This window comes from Ambystoma mexicanum, chromosome 2q (genome assembly GCF_040938575.1).
Source record: "Ambystoma mexicanum isolate Mex_15411 chromosome 2q, UKY_AmexF1_1, whole genome shotgun sequence".
NCBI classification, from domain to species: Eukaryota; Metazoa; Chordata; class Amphibia; order Caudata; family Ambystomatidae; genus Ambystoma; species Ambystoma mexicanum.
Genome location: NC_090924.1, coordinates 174,375,749 through 174,396,058, shown reverse-complemented (window position 1 = coordinate 174,396,058; position 20,310 = coordinate 174,375,749). Strand labels below are relative to the sequence as shown.

General features: G+C 42.8%; 1 protein-coding gene across 1 annotated transcript in view; it reads right to left on the bottom strand.

Annotated features, from left to right (window-relative positions):
- Positions 1–20,310, bottom strand: part of LOC138569260 (ficolin-1-like) — a 503,449-nt gene that overhangs the window by 265,087 nt on the left and 218,052 nt on the right. The window contains exon 11 of the mRNA XM_069647091.1: positions 1,638–1,664. Coding sequence (XP_069503192.1) covers positions 1,638–1,664 — 27 coding nt within the window. The remainder of the gene's footprint in view (positions 1–1,637; positions 1,665–20,310) is intronic.

Below are 20,310 nucleotides of genomic sequence, written 5' to 3'. Positions count from 1 at the left end.
AGCCTGATAGGGAATGGGGAAGCCAGATGCATAGGCACTGTTATCAATGGTGCCTGTGCATCTGAAATGCTCTGCTCGCGGGTGTCGGTACGGGTGCCGTGGAACCCGCGAGCAGAACTCATAGTTTGATGGTCCGGGAACTACGGTAACAGCATGCTTAACTGTACCGTAGTTCCCGGACCAGCAACCTTATAATGAGGCCCAATGGGTCAATTAGTGTACAATGCTAAAACATCTCTCATTCAATTTCTGAAACAACTTTTATGATTTTACACCACCCCGTAATAAAAATCCTTAATTATGTTCCCATCGTTTCATTGATGAGTACATTCTGAAAGCCCTTCTCAACTTAATAAAAATATAAATTGAGAAAGTCTTTTACTGAAAGATATCAAATGTTACATCTATACAATTCAGGCAGTTTTTCCCATAACTTAAACAATATATGTATTTGTATTATTATTTTAATTATTATTTGTCTATTGACACAGTGATTGCAGCTCATAATATGAATAGTTTTCTTTTGTTATTAATTTTTTAAATGTCATCTATTATTTCAAAATGACAGATTTAAAAAGTGCATTGAATCTGGGGAACGCATCAATATTTTTTATTGAAATGCTTTTCTATTAAAAAAATATTTCAAACATAATTTCTGCTGAATTGATATTTGATGACGTGGGAGCTAACTTTTCATGGGGCGCAACATGAATAAAAGGCGTATTAACCTTGGCTTTAATGCCTTTCATTCACATGAAGACCCATTTCCCAGCATTTGTATGGCCGAGAGGAAGAGCGGAGCGCAACTTGCTTTTCCGCCTCCTTCCTTCCTTCCGTCCTCTCTGCCATACAAATGCTCCATCATCTGCGCCTGCATACATTTTAATGCCAGCGCAAATGCTGGAGATCCCTATGGGCAGGGAACTTGCTAGGGGGCGCTAAAGGGGCTATAGCCCGTGATCTTTTGGTTATAGCCCCGGATAGAATCTCAGGAGCTACAGCCAATAGACTAGCTAGCCCCCAGTCCCAACAGTTCCGACATCAGCTTAGCCCCGGGTCTTTTCCAGACCTAGCAACTCCCCTGCCTATGGGTCCGCCAGCTTTATGCACCAGCACAAAGCAGGCGGACCCTATAGGGATCCATTGTAAATGCAGACTGCCATACTCGCATGGCAGTCTGCAGTTATACATTGGAATTAAATGCTGGCTGACATGCTCGCATGTCGGACTGTGTTTAATTTCACTCCTAAAGGCTGCTTTCATACTTGTCAAACCACTTAAAACATATCGCAGTGATCCCCAGTTTCACATCCATGTGGATCACATCAGGCTTTTGTTCAGCTTCAACGCTTTACCATGCAGAAATATTGACACTATGCAAGCATCCTCTGTGTATCATCAAACCTTTTCCCTTATAGCCCAGAATGCATGACATGGGGCGATTTCGACGAAATGCATTTCTGTCCACAGAACTAGCATTTTGCTTTTTACGAATTCCAAACAAAGACATGCCCAGCTGTCAAGGCCGATACAACTCTGTAGAATTCTACATTTTATACTGTAAAGCGATATCAAGCCTCAGTTTAACAGAAGTCAGGGCTTGCTAATAGTACACATATTATGTAAGATCCTCTTACCTATTGTTCCTGGCTGGCCAGGTTGTCCTAAAGAAAGAACAATAACATAATCACATCAGTTATCAATTTTAAACTTGATTTGTAATAACGGTGACTTGTGGCAAAGATTTGAATGATAACCAGGGTGAAAACCACTTTTAGAAATGTAGATCTAATACTCAACAAACGTTTACGAGTACACAGCAACCAGTGGGTAAACGGGTATGGTAAATTCATAACCTCGTGTTACTGTTCTGTTCTGCACAATGTGTGCAGTGTTCATCTGTCACAGACATTGAGTTATACTATTATATTATACTACTATGAGCTGTCTGGCAATATCGTGTTACATAGTTGTGGGTTCGGGTGCACTGTAGTCCAGCATTTCACAACGCATGGTTGGTCATATCTACTGTTTGGTGTACATTTTAACCAAGTTATCCTTTGGTAATGAAGGCGCTGCATGTAAAACAGCATTGAATCTGCATTAAGTAGTAGCCTGCACCTTGCCAGTACCAGCACGCACATCAAAGCTGCAAATAGCGATGTGCCGGTTTGTGGTGTGGGATGTGGTTGGTTATAGCAGTTGATACGGCTGGTTGTGCATCAGGTTGACTTGTGCTATGAACCAGTGAGCAACATAATTCAAAGCAATTAATAAATGCCTGCACAATCATTCACCTAAATACATTCCTACCTGAAAGGGATTATAAAGAACATGTAACACTTGTTAAAATGAATTGTGAACACACCATGATGATGGTGAATAATATATTCAGAACACTGCAATATAAACTAATGTTGCAATCCATCTTACTTAGATCCAAGTGATTAGTTCATATATCCTCACAAGGGATACAGAGTGCTTCAAAAGGTGTTTGTAACAATGTGTACATACATGTTTATGTATGCCTGTTTTGTTTACTGTACTTTGATTTATTTCATGTGTTTTTAATAAAATACGTTGATGTTCTATATTAAAACGTAGAAAATATAGTTCTGCAAAGTGTTTTTTCACAAAGGTTTTTCCATTTTTATTTCAAAATGTGTATTGGTGTGTTGGGAATAATGTATATAATATATGATGGTTACTTTGTGGTTGTAAAATTCACGTACGCAACCTACTCATCTTCATTTCACCTTATTCCACCAGTGATATCTCCAAGGTCTTACCAGCCCTCTGACTTGCTCCTCTACAGACAATTCACTCATGTCCACATGGCTTGCCCTCTGTCTGCAGGTGATGGCTACACTGCACCATCACCAGTCCAACACTGGCATGCCTGTCAACAAGTCTCTGTGGTCAAATGTTTGTCCATGTAACCCTCCTCCATACTTTGCTGCATTGTACTGTGGAAAATCCAGGCCATAGCTGTCAACAGCTACCTGGATGCCACCATCACAGAAGGGGAAAACAGGTCCTTCCTCTTTTCCTTCTTTTCATAAAGAAGTGCCAACATTCTGCCATACTAGGAAAAAGAGGAAAACAATAAAAAAACCTTTAACTTTAAAGATAACATCTCTATAGTGAACTCCTATACTAGAGACAGTTACCTCAGTCACACACGTGTATTCATATGTATTGCTCCATACCTTACATATGATTCCAACACACTCATCCACCAACAGATGCACAGTATTTAGAGTATTTAAACATTGAATTAGGCACCTTGTTGATATATTCCTTTGTTTTATGAATATGGGAATATACCAAAAGCTCAGTCAACATTGTGGGACACAATGTTGACAACATTAGAAGACTTTCCCAAAGTAAGGCCTTGCTCGATGACACTACGAGTAGAAAAGTGCAGGCCGGCTTCCATGATATCCACAATGATTCTGTAAAACACATTCCACTGGTAATTAATGTATTGGAAATTATTTGCACACTATTTTAACATTCTAACGGAAGTCCCTGTGGATCAGCCACACTAGTTATATGTCTAAGAGGCATGTTATCTTTAGCTGAAATATACTCTAGAATTAAATACTTTAGAGATATATATAGAACAATTTTTCTCTTAATGGGCCATTTATAGGTTTTCAGGAAGTAGGTGGGCACCACGTGGTTTGCTTAATTGCTTAATAACCACACTCGAAGTGTAATGCATTTCAAATTTCTGTGATTGTTTTAGCCTGGAGCTACCAGTGAAAAAAAGTCCTATGGCATCGAGACCAAAAAATATGCAAAGAAGAAAATATATATATTTTCTTCTCCGTTTATAGGTTTTCGCATCAAGTGCACCCTATTTTATTTTCCATTAGGAAAGTCATATTTTCGCCAACTAGTGATTCTGTGCATGCTAGGAAGAAAAAGGTGCATTTGTCCCTTTTGTCTTATACTACATTTGTCCATCGAGGAAGCACATTGGTATCGCCACAAAGAGTTTATCGAAGCTGTTCGTTGATCTGTGATTTGGTCAACTTAATTAATTAGGCAAATCAGAACAAGCACTTGCAAAGGCAATTGGAGATGCTTATTTTATGTGTAAATTTATAGTTGTGGATAGATGTGTTGAAAAAATAAATAATGCACTGTTTCTCCAATGAATATTCAACTATTGCAAGATGCCTTTTATTTCCGAATTAAGAGGTTGTCACAACATGATGGGGAGCCTGATATTTCTTTGAATGTTTAGTTACATCTTTCTTTTATGACCAATAGGCGAAAATTAAGTATGTATATACTTCTGTTACATTTTCACAACTAAGTTGAAGCATCAAAAGATATTTTGCACTTAGATGTGGTTGGTTATATTGACATTCATGTTTTGTGTTTTTTTGCTTTTGTTTGTGGTTAGATTGGATTCGTTAACATGAATTGTCTTATTCATTATGCTCATTTTCTATTACGTTTGTAAATGTACATATTGAGATTGTCCTATAATAATATTGCTATACATGATGCTGGATTAATGATCCTCTGATTCAGATGGATGAATTATGTAACAATTATCATAACCATTACTAATGTTGCTTGTGTGTCTAATTCACACTCAGACAAAACGAATCTCCTTTTGAAAAATAAAAATAACATACATACAAGTTTACCAGGGAAAGATCATAGAATTAAGAGTTTTTTTTAAGTACATCGTGTGCATGCTTTAATGCCCACCAGTAGCTAATAATTCCAACTATCCTTTGATCTCTAACTTGCATGACAAAAAAACTAAATATGAGAATTTACCAGACACAGCAATTGCCTGAAAACAATATTAAGCATTTCCTTCATCATGGCAGGGATTGCAACTGTCGAATTTGCTGAGCACTGCCGTCTTTTGAGAACATAGAGTAGATGCTGCCATTCCTACACTCACAGGTGAAAACAGTATTTGTTCCAAGTGGGGTAAGTCATGTTATGTCCTATGTTCTTCTCAACGTTTATGGAAAGGCTATTAATCCTCAGTGAATTTAGAAATGGACTACAGTCATAAAAAAAAAAAAAAAAAAAAAAACATCGGTTCCGGAGCAGCCATGGGACAAGTGTTCCTGATTTAGGTGTTTTTTCAAATCATGTCTATTGATTACATTCCAAGGCTCATTTAGATGACAACAAGTTGGGGGAAGGGGAGTTGGGATATAGTCTTATAGAGAAAAACGTGAACTGCCCAGAATATGAGAGGGTAGTTGGAAAGGGTATTACCAATCTGGGTTTTGAATTTTTGGCTAATATCTTTTTACGCATAAACTTAAACTTTGAGTGAGCCTATCTGGACATTGTTAGGGTATTCGATCATTGAAAGTCTAATCCTACAGTTGTTCAAATCTTTTTTTATAATACATTTTTGCAGCTAATCACATTTATTTTCTAATGCAGTCGCTGAAAACGCTGCACTCGTTATGTCCAATATTATGTGCAATGAAAATGAGCATCTGTGAAGTTTGTTTATTCAAGCTTATAAGATGTTGGGAGATGGCAAGATTCTGCCTATAAAAATGTAATAGGAGTGTTCACTGTTGAATACCAACATTGTGTCTGTTTTATTTTAACAACCACTCTGTTCTAAGTTGTAGGGGTAAATGTAAATATGGATAGACGTGTTATCAAACCTCCATGAAAAAATAACCTCCACAAACCCCTCTAGAATAGATACAGAAGAGAACAGAAAAACAAATAAACAAGCCCATTTAGTGGCAGGTGATACTTGTAGGCCCAACAGAAATTGACAGCTACATATTCATTTAGCTAAAACAAATCTTTTATAAGCAAGCATAGATGTGCTTTAACCCAGCATGGCAGCAGTTTGGCAGTTTGCATCAGCTTACGAAATACATAGAAAAGGGTGATTAGAGTTCTGAAACACAGGAGTGCTGCCTTTGCGGCTCGCAAAACTATCTATATATCTGGCCCTTTATTTTTTAAGCGACTGTTATGAATATCAGTTTCCCAAATTAGAGATGCTCTTCCTTGTCTAAGGTTCTCATATTGGCTCAGATTCTTTGTATTATTCCTTTGAAAGATGCTTACTAGGAAAGATTGCCATTAGAGCGTACTTTAGTTTGTTGCTTAAGTCGTTCAATGATGCAACAACCCTGTCAGTTGAATCAATCCATCAAAGACGTATTTCAGATTACATATAATCAATTAAAAGTCACAGATAAAATCAGTACATCACATTGTAAACCACAAGTAAAACATACACAAATTATAAAGGGCATACAGTTAAATCCTCATCTCATTCCCACAATAATGTTAAAATTAGTGGCATATAGAGCACACAAAATATGGTACTGCACTGCCATTAATTCATTAATTTATATCTACGATACTAGACAGCCTCTAGGTAACTGGCAAAGGAAACCTCAAGGTCTGGGAGGGACAGCAATAACCTAACGGCCCGTCTCCACCTCCTGAGACCAGACTCTAAGTAAATTCAAAACCTAGTATTTCCAGCGATCAGTTTAATAGGACAAAACAATCCAAAGTGCACCCATTTTTCCCTCTTACCACACAAACAGCTTCCATTATCATTTGATTCGCTAGATCATGTGCATGTTATGGCTTTAAGATGGAGGGCATGTAGCCAAGCCCTGGTTAAAAGATTCCGGTGATATGTATTTGAAACCATGGTGAGATACCTAACTGTGCCCCCTACAGGGTTGCAGAAGATACAGCCTCACAGCGGCTTTACAGATGTTCACATCATTGATATATGAAATGGCTTTTATAACTCGCCTATACACAAATGTTTCAAGGCGCGATGAGGCAAGGAAGGGGGAACAGAGGGAGGACAGAGACTACGATCTTACTAGGCCAAGTGAAATTGAGATTGCGCAAGTGCAGGGGGGGAGAGTGCCATTGGAAAGGGGAATGGGGCAGTGCTGTACATGGGATCAAAACAATAATAAGAAGTGCAGCCAGCAGGTGCAAGGGTAAATGCAGACAGCAACTGACCCAAAGTGCAGGTAGGGGGACTGTAGGGTTACAGATACAGACCCAAGTGCAAGGGTTGCTGGGAGGCAGTGGGGGTGTGCAACTGGGCAAGCAGGGCCCTTGGCCCAAAATCAGAGGGTAGCCTGGTAACCAGTGCAGTATCAGACAGGAAATCATCAGGGGAGAGGAAGACAGAAGACAGAAGCAAAGCGGAAGGTCTTGAGGTGCTTGCGGATCCGGAGATGGTTCTCCTCAAGTTTCAGAGAGGCAGGGAGGTTTTTCCAAAGGGAGGCCCCAGCCGAAGAAAGAGATCTACCACCAACTCATTGCTTGGGGAAGCGACTGACCGTGAGGGAGTTGGAGGAGCGAAGAGCTCAATTAGGAAAGTATTTACAAAGAGAGAATTGGAGGTATTGAAGACCCAGGCCCCAAAAGGACTTGTTGACAATGCAGAAGGTCTTGAACTTAATCCTTGCAGCCACTTGGAGCCACTGCAGAGATTTCAGTGCCGGAGAGATACAATCCCTGGGCTTGAGGCCAAGGACAAGTCTCGCAGTCCTGGTCTGAATGAGTTGCAGATGGCGGAGAATAGAAGCAGGCAGATTTAGAAAGAGGCTGTTGCAGTAGTCCAGTCTAGAGAGAACCAGAGCTCTAGAGACAGTGAGCTTCTGGGGGAAGGAGAGGAAAGTAAGAATACCTCTGAGGAGGTGCAGATGGTATTTTGACTTCTTAGAGATGTCAGAGATGTGAGTAGAAAAGGAGAGTGTGGATTCGAAGATGACCACAAGGTTCTTAGCCTCGCAGGTGGGAGCAGGAAGAGGGGCAAGGGAGGCCGGCCAGAGAGTGACAGGAAAGGAGGGTGCAGGTGTGCCAATGAGGAGAATCTCCATCTTACTGCCATTAAGGCAGAGATTGTTTGCGCCACACCACTCCTGGATAGCAGACTGACAGTCAGAGATCAATGAAGGAGAAGAGGTGGCAGAGGGGAGCTTAGTTGAGAGGCATGTTGCTAGTTTGGTTGCTGATGAGAGACAGATACTACAGTGAGATATAAGACACCCTCAGTTATCTGCTAATTAAGACATTAGAAAATGACCCTCTTAGAAAGAACCTTCCATAGTTAAATGGCAGGAAGGTAATTGCAGGACTGTATCATGGGAATGTTATACAGCACATTTATCTCAAAGCAAAGTGAGTGCACTTTTGGTCAAATACAGCCAGCCTGTAGGGTGCTACCAAATTGGGTCCCAAATGAATTGAAAAAATGGGCTCTCACAAGGCTATAACCTTTTTCGGAATAGGGTAAGAGAAATGTCATTGCATAGACTGAGATAATGGGCCTCATTACAAATCGCCCGGTATCGAAACAACGGTGGCAGTAAACCCGCCGCCAACGTTGTTTCCATGCTGGGCGATCACAACTCCTGCAGGCGGGACCCAGCGATTCCTTTACATACAGTTAAACAGCTCATTCACTATAAGTCATTGGGCGTTTGAAACTGCTGTACCGTTATAGAGGAATACTTGGTCTTTGTTTAGACACTGGGGGTCATTATGAGTTGGGCGGTAAGGGATACCGGGCACCGGTAAGGAGACCTGTGCCGGTAATCCCTTATCACCCAATTCCGAGGTCCCTTAGCGGGAACCGTAAAGGAGGTGTGGTCTGACCACATGTCCTTTATGGGTCCTTCTAAGGGACCAGGGCGCTAATAACAGCCTGCTATTCGCGGGCCCATTATTAGCGCCTTCCCCATTCCCATTGAGCCCTATGGGGGTTCAAATGGGAATGGGGAATGGTTGGTTGAATGGGGACTTATCGGGCCCGCACAGGTCGGAATGTCCCGGTAAGTCCCCATTCAACCAGGCCGGTGCTGGACCCGGTATTGGAGGCAGCAATGGCGCAAATAGTGCCATGGCAACCTCCAATCTCGGAATGAGGGCCAATATCTTAGTAATGTAAAATACATGTTCCCAGATTAGGTGGCGTGCTCTATGCAAGAGCTCTATAACAAAAAGCAGTCACATGGGTCAAGCCTGCATACACGTTTTGAGTACTTATAGGTTCGGAATTTGTACCACACAATCATGTCAACCTCTAGTGGTTGTGAATGCCTCTTGAAGAATAAATCAGGTTTTCTCATGTGGACATATACAAGATGCCATTTTGAAAAACATCAGACACAAGCACTTACACTTGCTTTATTCTTACAGCTCAATGTCTACGAGGATTAAAACTCTGGGCAATTAAGAATTACCTTCAATATTATTGTACATGAAGCCCCACACATCTTTAAAGCAATTAAAAGGTTAGTGTAAACTTTTGCAATTGCCTACTAATAGAGATACAATACGCCTAATTGATTTTTTACTATGTCACCAACACGTTTTCCATTTTGGTTTTTAGATTGTCAGAAGTGAAGGCGATCACCTAGAAACACATTATTTTGTGTAGACATAGTCAAGGACAAGCACGTCATGATTTGAGGATAACAGAAATAACAAAATGTTTACCTCACATCCCTAGTAACCACACAATTCTGTGATAAAAAGACGGTTGTGTTTAGCCCAATGAAGGGTTGATTTTTTCGTTGGTCCAAGGATTACTTTCAATAAATGTTTTTATGTGATGTTTTTTGTAAGTGATTTTTTTTTCTCTTTTTTAAAAAAAACAATTATTGATCATTTTGTATTTATGAATTAAGACATGTGTATCTCTATTTTTCTGTCTGCATACATTGATTGACATGAAACATGGCACTTTTTGCAATTGAACACACCTAGCACGTGTGTAGGCGGGAAGCTGTTTTTGTGGTATCTGCTATATACAGCAGAGGGGAATGTACATATGTTACTCCTAGTTTTCTTGCACAAACAAAGGGGGTCCTGGGAGAGTCTCTCTGCCAGCCTATCTCCTAAATTAGAGTCTCAACCAGAGTCTTCAGCTCACCATCCTTTCACAGAAGAGAAATGTCCATGACATACTAGTCTTTGTCCTGGCCAAGGGCATTCCAGCACTGAAATGCAAGACAATTCTCTTCTGAACAAGAGTACCAACAGCAACCCCAGAGACGTGTTTTGGCCTGGTTGGGCCTCGTCAGTGAGGTGGATCTGTGCCTCTCTAAGAACAGTGAGATAGGGTTCCACGTCTGGATTACCCTAGTAATTTATGGTGAAAACCCTAAGCCACTTAATATGTACAAACAAGGGGACGGGGTTGGCAAGCTTTCTACATGCAACTACTGAACACGTCACCAAATCCGCCCCCTTGTGTCTATTACCCTCCATTGACAAAATCACAGAGCGCAGTAAGGAGCATGCCGCCAGTGCCCTCTCGACCTGCACATGTGGCTAGAAAGACAGAACATAGGCCTGCACCACTAAATAGTAGTGTTTGAAGTCAGGCAATGCCAGTCCTCCCCTATCGAGGAGGGAAATTAATTTACTCCACCCCACACTCACCAATTTACCGGCTCATAGGAATTCAGAGAGAAATCTCTGCAATTGCGAGAAGAAGGGGCTAGGTAGACCTAGAGGAATATTAGTGATTAAGTATAGAATCCATGGTAACACCACCATTTACAAAGGCACTACTCAGCCCATAATTGACATTGGCAGCCCCTGCCATCCTTGCAGCTGCTTATGTAATTTGTCTATCATTCTGCCATACTTTTCTCTAATAGTAGGTGTGCGTCCCTTGCTATCTCTATCTCCAGATACTTGGTGCTATCCACTTCCCATTTTAACCCAAACCCATCCCAGTATACCATGGTCCCATCAGCCAGGGGGGATATTACAGACTTTCCCAAATTAATATGCAATCTGGAGTGGACTCCAAATTTCTCAATCTCTAGCATAATAATGGCCAAATTTGTCCTTGGTTCCTTTACCAGCAGCATCATATTTTCTGCATACAGAAATACCAGTGGACGATGCGTATAGAATTACAGCCCTCCATTTAGGTGTTGCTCTCTTAGGCTACAAGTGGCTACATTGCCAAGGCACACAGCAACGATGACAGCGGACGGCCTTGCCTAGTATCTCTCCCCAGTGGAATTCCTTGTGACAATTTCCCATTGACGCTTATCATAGCTTTGGGTTGGTTATACAAAAGTTCCACCATAATAACAAATTGTGACCTCAGACCTAATTTTCGCAGTACTGCAAGCATGAATGGTTGCTCAATGGAATCAAACACTTTTTCCACGTCATGCAGTACATTACTACTGGAATCTTCCTAGGTGAATATAGTTCTTATACTAGCCTGTCAGTTATGTCCGCCGTCCTGTATTTCAGAGCCCAGATTATGTTCTCCCTGCTATTAGCAATTTTGCCCCTTCCCATATTGCTTCACCTTCTGGCATCTGCCCAGAAATATAATCTCCCTTGCCACTCACATTCTCCCTGAATGCTCCCAGTTAATTTTGTATTTCTACCAGGGTTTGGTTTCTTTATCAACTTCATAGTCCCTTTCTAGGTTTGTAAGGGTTTGTTCATTTGTCCTAAGTTTTGACCTAATCATGTGGTTGACACCACCTTTTGTGGAGACACATATGCCTCTGATGTAGCACTTGAAGGCCTCCAAAACGGACCCAGAGAGTCCACCGTCCCCACTTTGCGGTAAAAAAGAAATAATTTAATTTCATAGGCTCTACTCAAATACTCCATCTTTGAGAGCATCTGGTTTAAAATGCCACCCATATTTCTGGCAAGCACTCCCCAGGAAATTAGTCTCAATGACCACCAGCGATTGATCCGACAGCATACAAGAGAGAATATCGATTCTCACAACCCGATCGGCCATTCCTCTGGATACAAATATATAGTCATTGTGTGAGGCCGTATGATGAACCCAGGAATGGAATGTATACTACCTGCCTATGGAAGGTTGTTTCCTCCATATATATATCACCTCGTACAGCTCAGAGTTGCTTTATTCTGGTTGCTAACTGAGAGTCTGGTCATACTTGGTCATTGGACCTATCCACCTTCTAATCCAACACCATATTAATATCACCTCCTATGATGTGGTGGACGAGGAGTCAGACAAAGGGGTGGCATGTTTCAACAAAGTTTTATTTAAGAAACAAAGAAAAGCACCTACCTCTTCCTATCTCTAAAGAGTTATCTCTGCCTAAACAAATATCAACTTGGGTGCTTGTCTGAAATTTTGTTCAAATGAAAGATATCCGTCTTCTGTCTGACTTTACCACTAATCTACAAAAGGGTTCAACATCTCAATAAAAATAGTACCAGAAGAATAACTCTCTTCTCCCAGTGACCTGGCTCAGTCTTTATTTATTTTCCAACTATCTTTGGCACTAGCTTCTAATTCAACAATGAGAGTGTGATCAGGAGAATGTCTCCCTTCTCCTGATACACCTTGCACAGCCTTGAGGGCTGTGTTGAGATAGTCTTTGGCAACAATCATCAAACATCTCTTCACTTCTTCCCACAAGCTCCTGAAAACTTGCTTTACAGTTCCAGCATTTCTTCCTTGTTTTATGACGTTATAAAGATTACCTCCAGACAGCCCTTGCTGTCTCGCATCCGTTTTAATCCTAGTTTGATTATCACTGTGATGAGGGGGATTCCTCCCAATGCACTCTTGACCTTTAGATCTTTGTACATAACTACTGTGATGAGGACAATTACTACTGATGCTCTCTTGACCCTTGGTTCTCTGGATATCACTACTGTGATGAGGGAGATTACTCCCAAGGTTCTCTTGACTATTGATTCTCTAGGTTTCACTACTGTGACCAGGGAGATTACTCCAGAGGCTGTCTTGACTCTTCAGCTGGCCCAAAACCCTACTGGGTCTCCTGCTGTTCCTGTTACCTGTAGCGTCTCTGAACTGCATCACTGGTTCTTCTAGGGATGCTGGGCTGATTTGCATTGCTTCAGTGCTTCCTGCTTCCTTCTCTTCACTTCCTGCTTCGTCATTGTGGCTCCATGGAGACTTGGGCCACACAGCTCTGGTGCCATTGCAGGCACCATTGCAGGACCACACGGTCCACTTCCCTGAGGTCACTCCACTGCTGGCTTCTTTTATACTCTTCTACTGGTCAGGAGCTTGGCTTCCACCACAGTGCTCTGCCGACGGTTGCTGGATGTCCCCACCACCGTGTATCAGCGTTCTTGCATCTTTGCGTTACCAGGTTTGAACTTCCCGAGCTGGGCTGTCTTAACAATGGCTGCTCTCTCTATTTACCAGTCCTATCTCACTCCTTATTTTTTGTGACTGGATCCTCCCCAGCGCAAAGTCAGTACTTCTTTACTGTTGTTGAGATAATCTTTATGCCTCCTTGGGGCCAACTCTTCTCTGTACCATAGTAATGCAACCTGTTATTACTCAGCAGATTTCTTTGGCTTTTCTTCATCTGGGTCATATCAATTTGTGGGCTAAAGACAGAAGAGATAGTCCCATAACAGACAGTAGTGTTATCAGGGATTTCTGACAGGAACTTGGTCCCAAACGCAAGGGGGTTAGGGAGTTCCATCACTGAACGGGAGTCCCTGTCTCCAGGAGGGGAATCTCTACATGTGAGGTCCCAATTTCCACCACTCCTAGGGGGACTATTGGGCAGTGACCTCACCTCCCTAGCCTCACAGGGAAGGCCTCCCACCTGGGGAGAAGTGACGAGATCTTGCGCATTGTCACACTCCCCACATGTTCACCAAATCACTGGCCTTAACAATGACATCCATTGCTAGATGCAGGATAGTGTCTCTATCTTGATAGTTCAAAATGTTTGCAATGATTGCCCATGAAGGAGCTCCTGCTACTGGTGTGGCTGTAGGCACTCTGTGAGCCCTATCTACGATGAACATTGATGAACCTTGTTTTCCCTCCAAATGTATCTCTGCATAGAGTTTCGACAAACTTCTCCATCGGCCCTTATGTCTGCTTCTCCTGCACAGCAGATTTCCAAACATTGCTTTTCCATGCACAGCCACCATCTTTTTTCAGGGATATCTAAAGGGTTGCAAACTTGAATACCATTCAGGCTGATATGTCCTCCAGCTCTGAAATTCTATTTCACTCTCGTCGAGTCTGGCTGCATATTTATCCTGTCTCGCTTGCTGCATGTCTACCAGCCCAGCGAGGGCATCCATCTTAGAATATAATTTATTGACCCCTTCTTGAATCGGTATTATCATTTCTTTCAAACCTAAGCAAGATTCCACCTTATTTGACCCATCTCTGCCAGTGCTCTCTGACATGCATCTCTCAGGGCTCTGATGCCCACTCCTACAGCAGCAAAGCCTACAGGCCGACCTCTACAGCTCTCCCTGCACCTCCAGTGTTCCTCCAAGTGCAGAGGCCCATATCCCACAATGGCACCAGTGGCTCCCTCCAATGGCTTTCTACATCTTAACATGCCTGACCGGGCTTGTTCCACTCTTTGGCTTCCGAGTGAGCTCTACTACTGCTACCCTCATAGCGGGATGCCTAGTCCTGCTGTGCATCACCCGCCAGGTACAGTGCCACATCTAGCACAGCACCAGAATCAAAGGCTCCCTAATGGTGAGCCTCTTAGTGCTCGGTGGTCATCAGTCCCCAGTGTCCAGCATCTGTACCATCCTCACAATGCTATCAGCTCCTCCTCATGGCTGCCTAGTGTCCCAGGAATCATGAGCCGCCCGAGTTCTCTGGGCTGATTCTTCATGTGACCTTCTCGGCCCGCTTGTGTTAGCGGTCTCCGAGTGGGCCCACATACCATTACCTATAAACACCTGCCTAAAGGAATCCTCCCCTTGCTACAGATCCCAAGTTCAGCAGCACCACTTTGGTTCCCCAGGTGGTACACTGCCCTTTAATTGTGTCTGAGTGTGGAGGAATTGCCAGTTATACAGGATGATAAGGGAGTCTTCTATTAGGTGTAAGGAACTTAATCAAGCTCTGACATCCTCACAGGCCTCACAAGCGCCCCCAATGATTTTATGTGTTGACATGCACTTTCACGCCAATAAGGTTGTGCATCCAGGACTTTAGTCTATGCCTGTGATGGCAAAGAGTGATATGTGAGGCATCACCAATGAATGTCAGTTTTGAAAATCAGGACTTATTATGGGTTATGGAAAAATCTGCTGGGGAAAGAGGATTGTAGCACCGGAGTAGACAGGTTGCACGTTGTGCTTTAAAAACATGCCTTGTAAGGGCAAAGGATGTTCTGTTCAGAAGCTAACCAAAAAATAAATGTATTTCACTGACTCTTCAATGTTAGGCAGAATCATATGTTCCTTTGGGAACACCACACACAAATAAGACTACACGTGACAGTACAAATTCACCTTTGGTACAAGCCTGTACTACACAGTAAAGTGGTAGCGATGGCTGAGCAGCCAGACTTATCTCAAGAGTAAAGTGAGCAGTATCAATAGTTACACAAAGGACAGTAATTACTGTGGTTCAAGCAACAATGACTCAAGGTTTCTCAGTAAAAGAATATACATTTATTTACACATCATTTATAAAACAATTTACTAAGTAAAAGCATCAGAAAAATCACACTCTTAATACACTTCACACCACCCAATAGATTCTGGACAAGTTAAGCTCAAAATGAAGTGTGAGCAAAATGGCACTCCAGTAATTTAAAAGGGAGGGAAATGCAAAGTTAGACAATAATTAAGCAGCACCAACAAGTAAATAAGCAGGTAAATCTAGAAAAGGCAACTACGGTGAGGAAATAAAATCAAGGGGCCTGAGCCAAAGTCAATGGACCAGAGTCTTTTCAGAGGATCACACAGTTCAGAGTAGTTTGCGGTAAAGTCTTTGCCAAGAGTTTGAAAAGACGTTGGACGGAACAAAAGTTATTTAAAGAAATGAGAAGGACAAGCCCTCGAATTGGCAAAAGATTTCAAACACTTTCACCGCAGTCGGACGGAACAAACAACCGGGTTAGCACAGTAACTTTAGAGCAGATGAATGCTGTAGCTGAGGCAGATGTTCCTGGCAGATCCTGCAGGCTCACGATTCCTGTTTCGACTGTCGGACTGACACGAAGTAGAAAGACTGGAGGGTCCTGCACTGCCCAGGGAAGAAACCAGCAGCAGAGCAAAGCAACAAATAAAAGGTGCGCTCCTTAAAACCCAAGCAGGGTCCGATCCTCATGGCTATCCGGTTCACTGTAGCTGTGCACAGCGAATTTGACCAGAGGAGAGAGGCCTGGCTTGTAGTTTGGCAAACTGGTTGGTCCCACTGCTCAAGGAGAGAAGATTCCTTGCAGATCTTCCCTGTTGTCGAAGTTTGAAGATTCGTACCTGCAGCAGAGCTTCACAGGAAGGTTCAGTCGTGGTAGTGGTCCTCTTCTTTCAGCTTCTCTTCGGTTCTCTTGATCCAGTGGCGACTCTGCCTTCCTAGTCCCAGAGACCTGCTTTTTATGCAGTTTTCCCCCATTCACACAGCCTGGCTGTCAATCACACAGCAGGGTGGCTGTCCTAGCGGGACAGTCACCAGAGCCAATCATGCAGAGTGCAACATGGGTCTCCAAGGAGACCCTTTGCAGGGAGTCTCAAACCCCTCCCTCACATCCTGTCCCCCTCAGACATTCAGGCAACTAAGGAGGGCTTCTATGCAGAAGCCCGCCAAAGGACATCGAACAAAGGAACCAAATATGGGTTGGCGTGCAGAGAAAAACACGAGAAAGACCGTTACAAAAAGAAATGGTGAATAAACCCAGCCGGAAACAAATAAAAGTAAATGGGGTCCATCGGATTTAAGTTCAAGGCTACTAACTTAGCCTAAAACAGTACCAAGGCTATTTAAATAGACTGTGATAGGAAAAATGGGGTGGGTACCACTGCCATTAGCTAAATCTTAATGAAAGGGGAACATAATAATGTTTCATGAGAGACAGACAAAAAGGGATAACTATTAACCCTTTCCAGTACTCTATGTAAGATAGTTTGTACTGGGTCTATGCTTTTAAAAAGACTAATAAAGTCAATGGCAACTTTACATGTTCCAGGAGACAGTAGTCAGGCCAAGAAAATTGAGTTTAAAGTGGACAGTCTGAAAAAGACAACCCTGTGTCACTGCACTAAAGGTGCTGTGTGAGACATAGTAAAAAGATGATGCTCCACAGTCTATGAACACAAAAATGTTAAAGACACACAGCAAAACACATGTAAGAGTGGTAAAAAAGGCTCACTCTCTTACCAGGTGAAAAAAATAAATCCTAGAAATCCAGCAAAGCTGCTGAGGGACTCAGTAGGTAAGGGAATTTAGCCGCTCTGGAGAATTCTCCCTAACAAGCAGTGCTCGATTGTGGTTCTCCCCACTTCAAGAGTGGTGCAATTTAGCATCTGTGTAATTTAAGTGTGGGGCAAAATTTGGTTGTGGCGGTCACACACACCACAGAGAAAACAAATGTGGTGCAGGCCACTCAGTAGCAATATTTGTATGAGCTGCAACTCTAGCCACCGTAAAGTTACGGAGAGGTGCAACTCGTGCAGCAGCAGGATTCTGTAGTGTGGTACGTTTTGAGCGTTCTGTGCAGAGGTGGCAAGCTATGGAAACTGGAGATGTTCAAAGTAGCAAACCTACCTTTGGTGGAGTTTAAGAGTGTAAATTGTGGCAAAACAAGAGCAGTGGCATGACTCAATGCAGCATTTCTACCATACGAGATCTCTGGGCGCAGAAAGCAAATTGGCAAAACACTAATGGTGGCGAGATAACAAAGCAGTCAAAAATACATTTGGGACCCTCTGGGATGAGATGCAGGCAGTGTAAAAAAACAAACAGTGGCGGCAGAACAGAGCAGCAAAACATAATTTCGATATGTAAGCACTGTGAGGATAAAATGCAATTTGGTGGAACACAACACTAGCAAGTTTCAAAACATGCAAACCCAACTCAGGAAGCACTGTAGGAGGAAATGCAATGTATTGGAACAAAATAGCGAGACTCAATATGCAAAACAAATCCAACCCAGAAGGCACCCTGGGGAGAAACATGCAACGTGGTGAAAACACAACACCACCAAGACAAAACAAAGGCAGGCCTAACCTACAAAACACTGCTGGGGGAAAATGTAATGCAGTGGAACACAACATCAGCAAGACTCAAAATCCAGACCCAAACAAGAAAGCAATGATGGCGGAAGAAAAATGAGGCTGAGCACAACAACAGTGAGGCCCAAAATGCAAAACAAACTCAATCCAGGAGGCACTGTGCCAAGAAAATGCAATGTGGTGGAACACAATATTAGCGAGACTCAATCATACAAACCCAGTCTAGGAAGCACTGTGGAAAGAAAATGCAATGTGGTGGAGAACAACAATAGCAAGATTCAAAATCCCATACAAACGGGACCCAGGAGGTACTGTGGGAATAAAATGGAATGTGGTGAGCACAACACTAGCGAGATTCAAAAATGCAAACCCAACCTAGGAAGCACTGTGGGAGGAAAATGCAATGTGGTGTAGCACAACTATAGCAAAATTAAAAATACAAAGCAAAACCAACCCAGGAGGTACTGCAGGGACATAAAATCATTGTGGTAGATATAGGGGAGGCATGATATCACAAGTATGACACTGACAATGGATATTATTTGAAAAACCTTTATTGACGTTTCTGGGGTTGGACAACTCCTTCTCTGCCCTATAACTAAGATGGCAGTAGTCTCAACCATCAAACGTTAAATGAAACAGTCCTGGTGGAGTCTGTCAAATCAAAATGGCCTATGCTAACAAAACCTAATGCCTGCCCTATCTCTTGTACAAAAAGTGTATCAAGGAGAAATACATACAAAGGAAAAATCAGTGTTCAAATTGATAAAGATGGCTAAACCAGCTTTCCTCCTTATGTTAGACCCCACATGGTAAGGTGTTCCTTGTAGGCAGGATGACACAGTCTGGCTCGGGTTCTCAGTACAATAAACAGTTCCAAAACGTGGATCGAGACCCGTCTGGCCTCCCACTTCAAAGTCTCTCTTGCAGACCTTCAAAAACTGTTTCAAAACAAAGTTCACATACGTCCCCCTCTGTCGGGCTCAAACCTCTCCAAACACAGTTCACGTGGGTCCCCCTCTGATGGACACAGATCTATTCAAACATAGATCACACGGGTCCCCCTCTGTCGGGCTCAGACCCCTTCAAACACAAAGTTCAACAAAACCTGCAAAGGGGCTCCCCTCCCCAAGCCCATCCCACTTTGGGTCTCCCTCAGCCGTTCACAGACCACTTTTGGTTGTCAAAGACTTTCAAATGTGTGTGGTTTTCTTTACAGACCTCTCCAGGACCACTTAGACTACAAGTTTAAATTTCAATTTCCACTCTTCCCTTATCTAGGAGAAAATTCTGCTTACTATGCTTTTGCACATTATTTGCTGTACTGTTTCAAACAATGCACCTTTCACAGAGACATTCACGTGGGCCAGTTCCACTCGCCGGGCCACTCATCACCCAGTATCTCCAAATCCACAGCAGTCTCTTACTTCAAAGTTCACTCACATGTCTGCTCCTCCTTGTGTCCCATCCACACGCATGCAGCCTTCCTTTGTGATATAATGTTGCTACTTCAAACTTTCTTTAACACACACTGGTCTCTCAGGTTGCTTGCCAACTCACCGGCTGTGTGCGTTTCTTTCTTGGTTTTATGATTCCAATTCACGAGTCAAGGTTACTACCACAGGCTTGGCCTCACCTCCCCAAATCAGGTGTATGCACTTAAAGTCAAGTGCCTGACTTTGCCTGATCCAATTGACGGGACATGTCCAGTGCGATGTATGAGAGTTAGTGGTGTTACTCTCTGTCACCCTCTTCCTCGGACCAGTGATTGTGTAGAAAGAGGGGGGTTGGGACCTCAGAAAAATAGGATGCGGTAGATGAACAAAAATGGCAGGAAAACCGCACCTCACCATCAGCTGTCTCACCCCCACTCCACGAAGAACCCTCACTGAGGTGATTCTCCCACACTGATCCACCCTGAGGGTCTGGATCCAAAGGCTAAGGCCATGCCCTGGCCACTTGAGAGAGAGATCCCTGGGGACTAGCGGGTGAGGCACCCTCTGGTTTCACCCATGGAGCACAACAATAGTGAGATTCAAAATGCAAAACAAACCCAACCCAGAAGAAACTGCAATGTGGTGGGACATAACACTATCGATATTCGAAAATGCAAACCCAACCTAAGAAGCACTGTGGGAGGAATATGCAGTGTGGTGGAACACAACACCAGTGAGATTCAGAATGTAATCCCAACCCAGGATGCACTGTTGAGGGGAAATGCGATGCACTGGAACACAACGCCAGCAAGACTCAAAATTCAGACCCAACCAAAGAAACATTGCAGGAGGAAAAACAATGCGG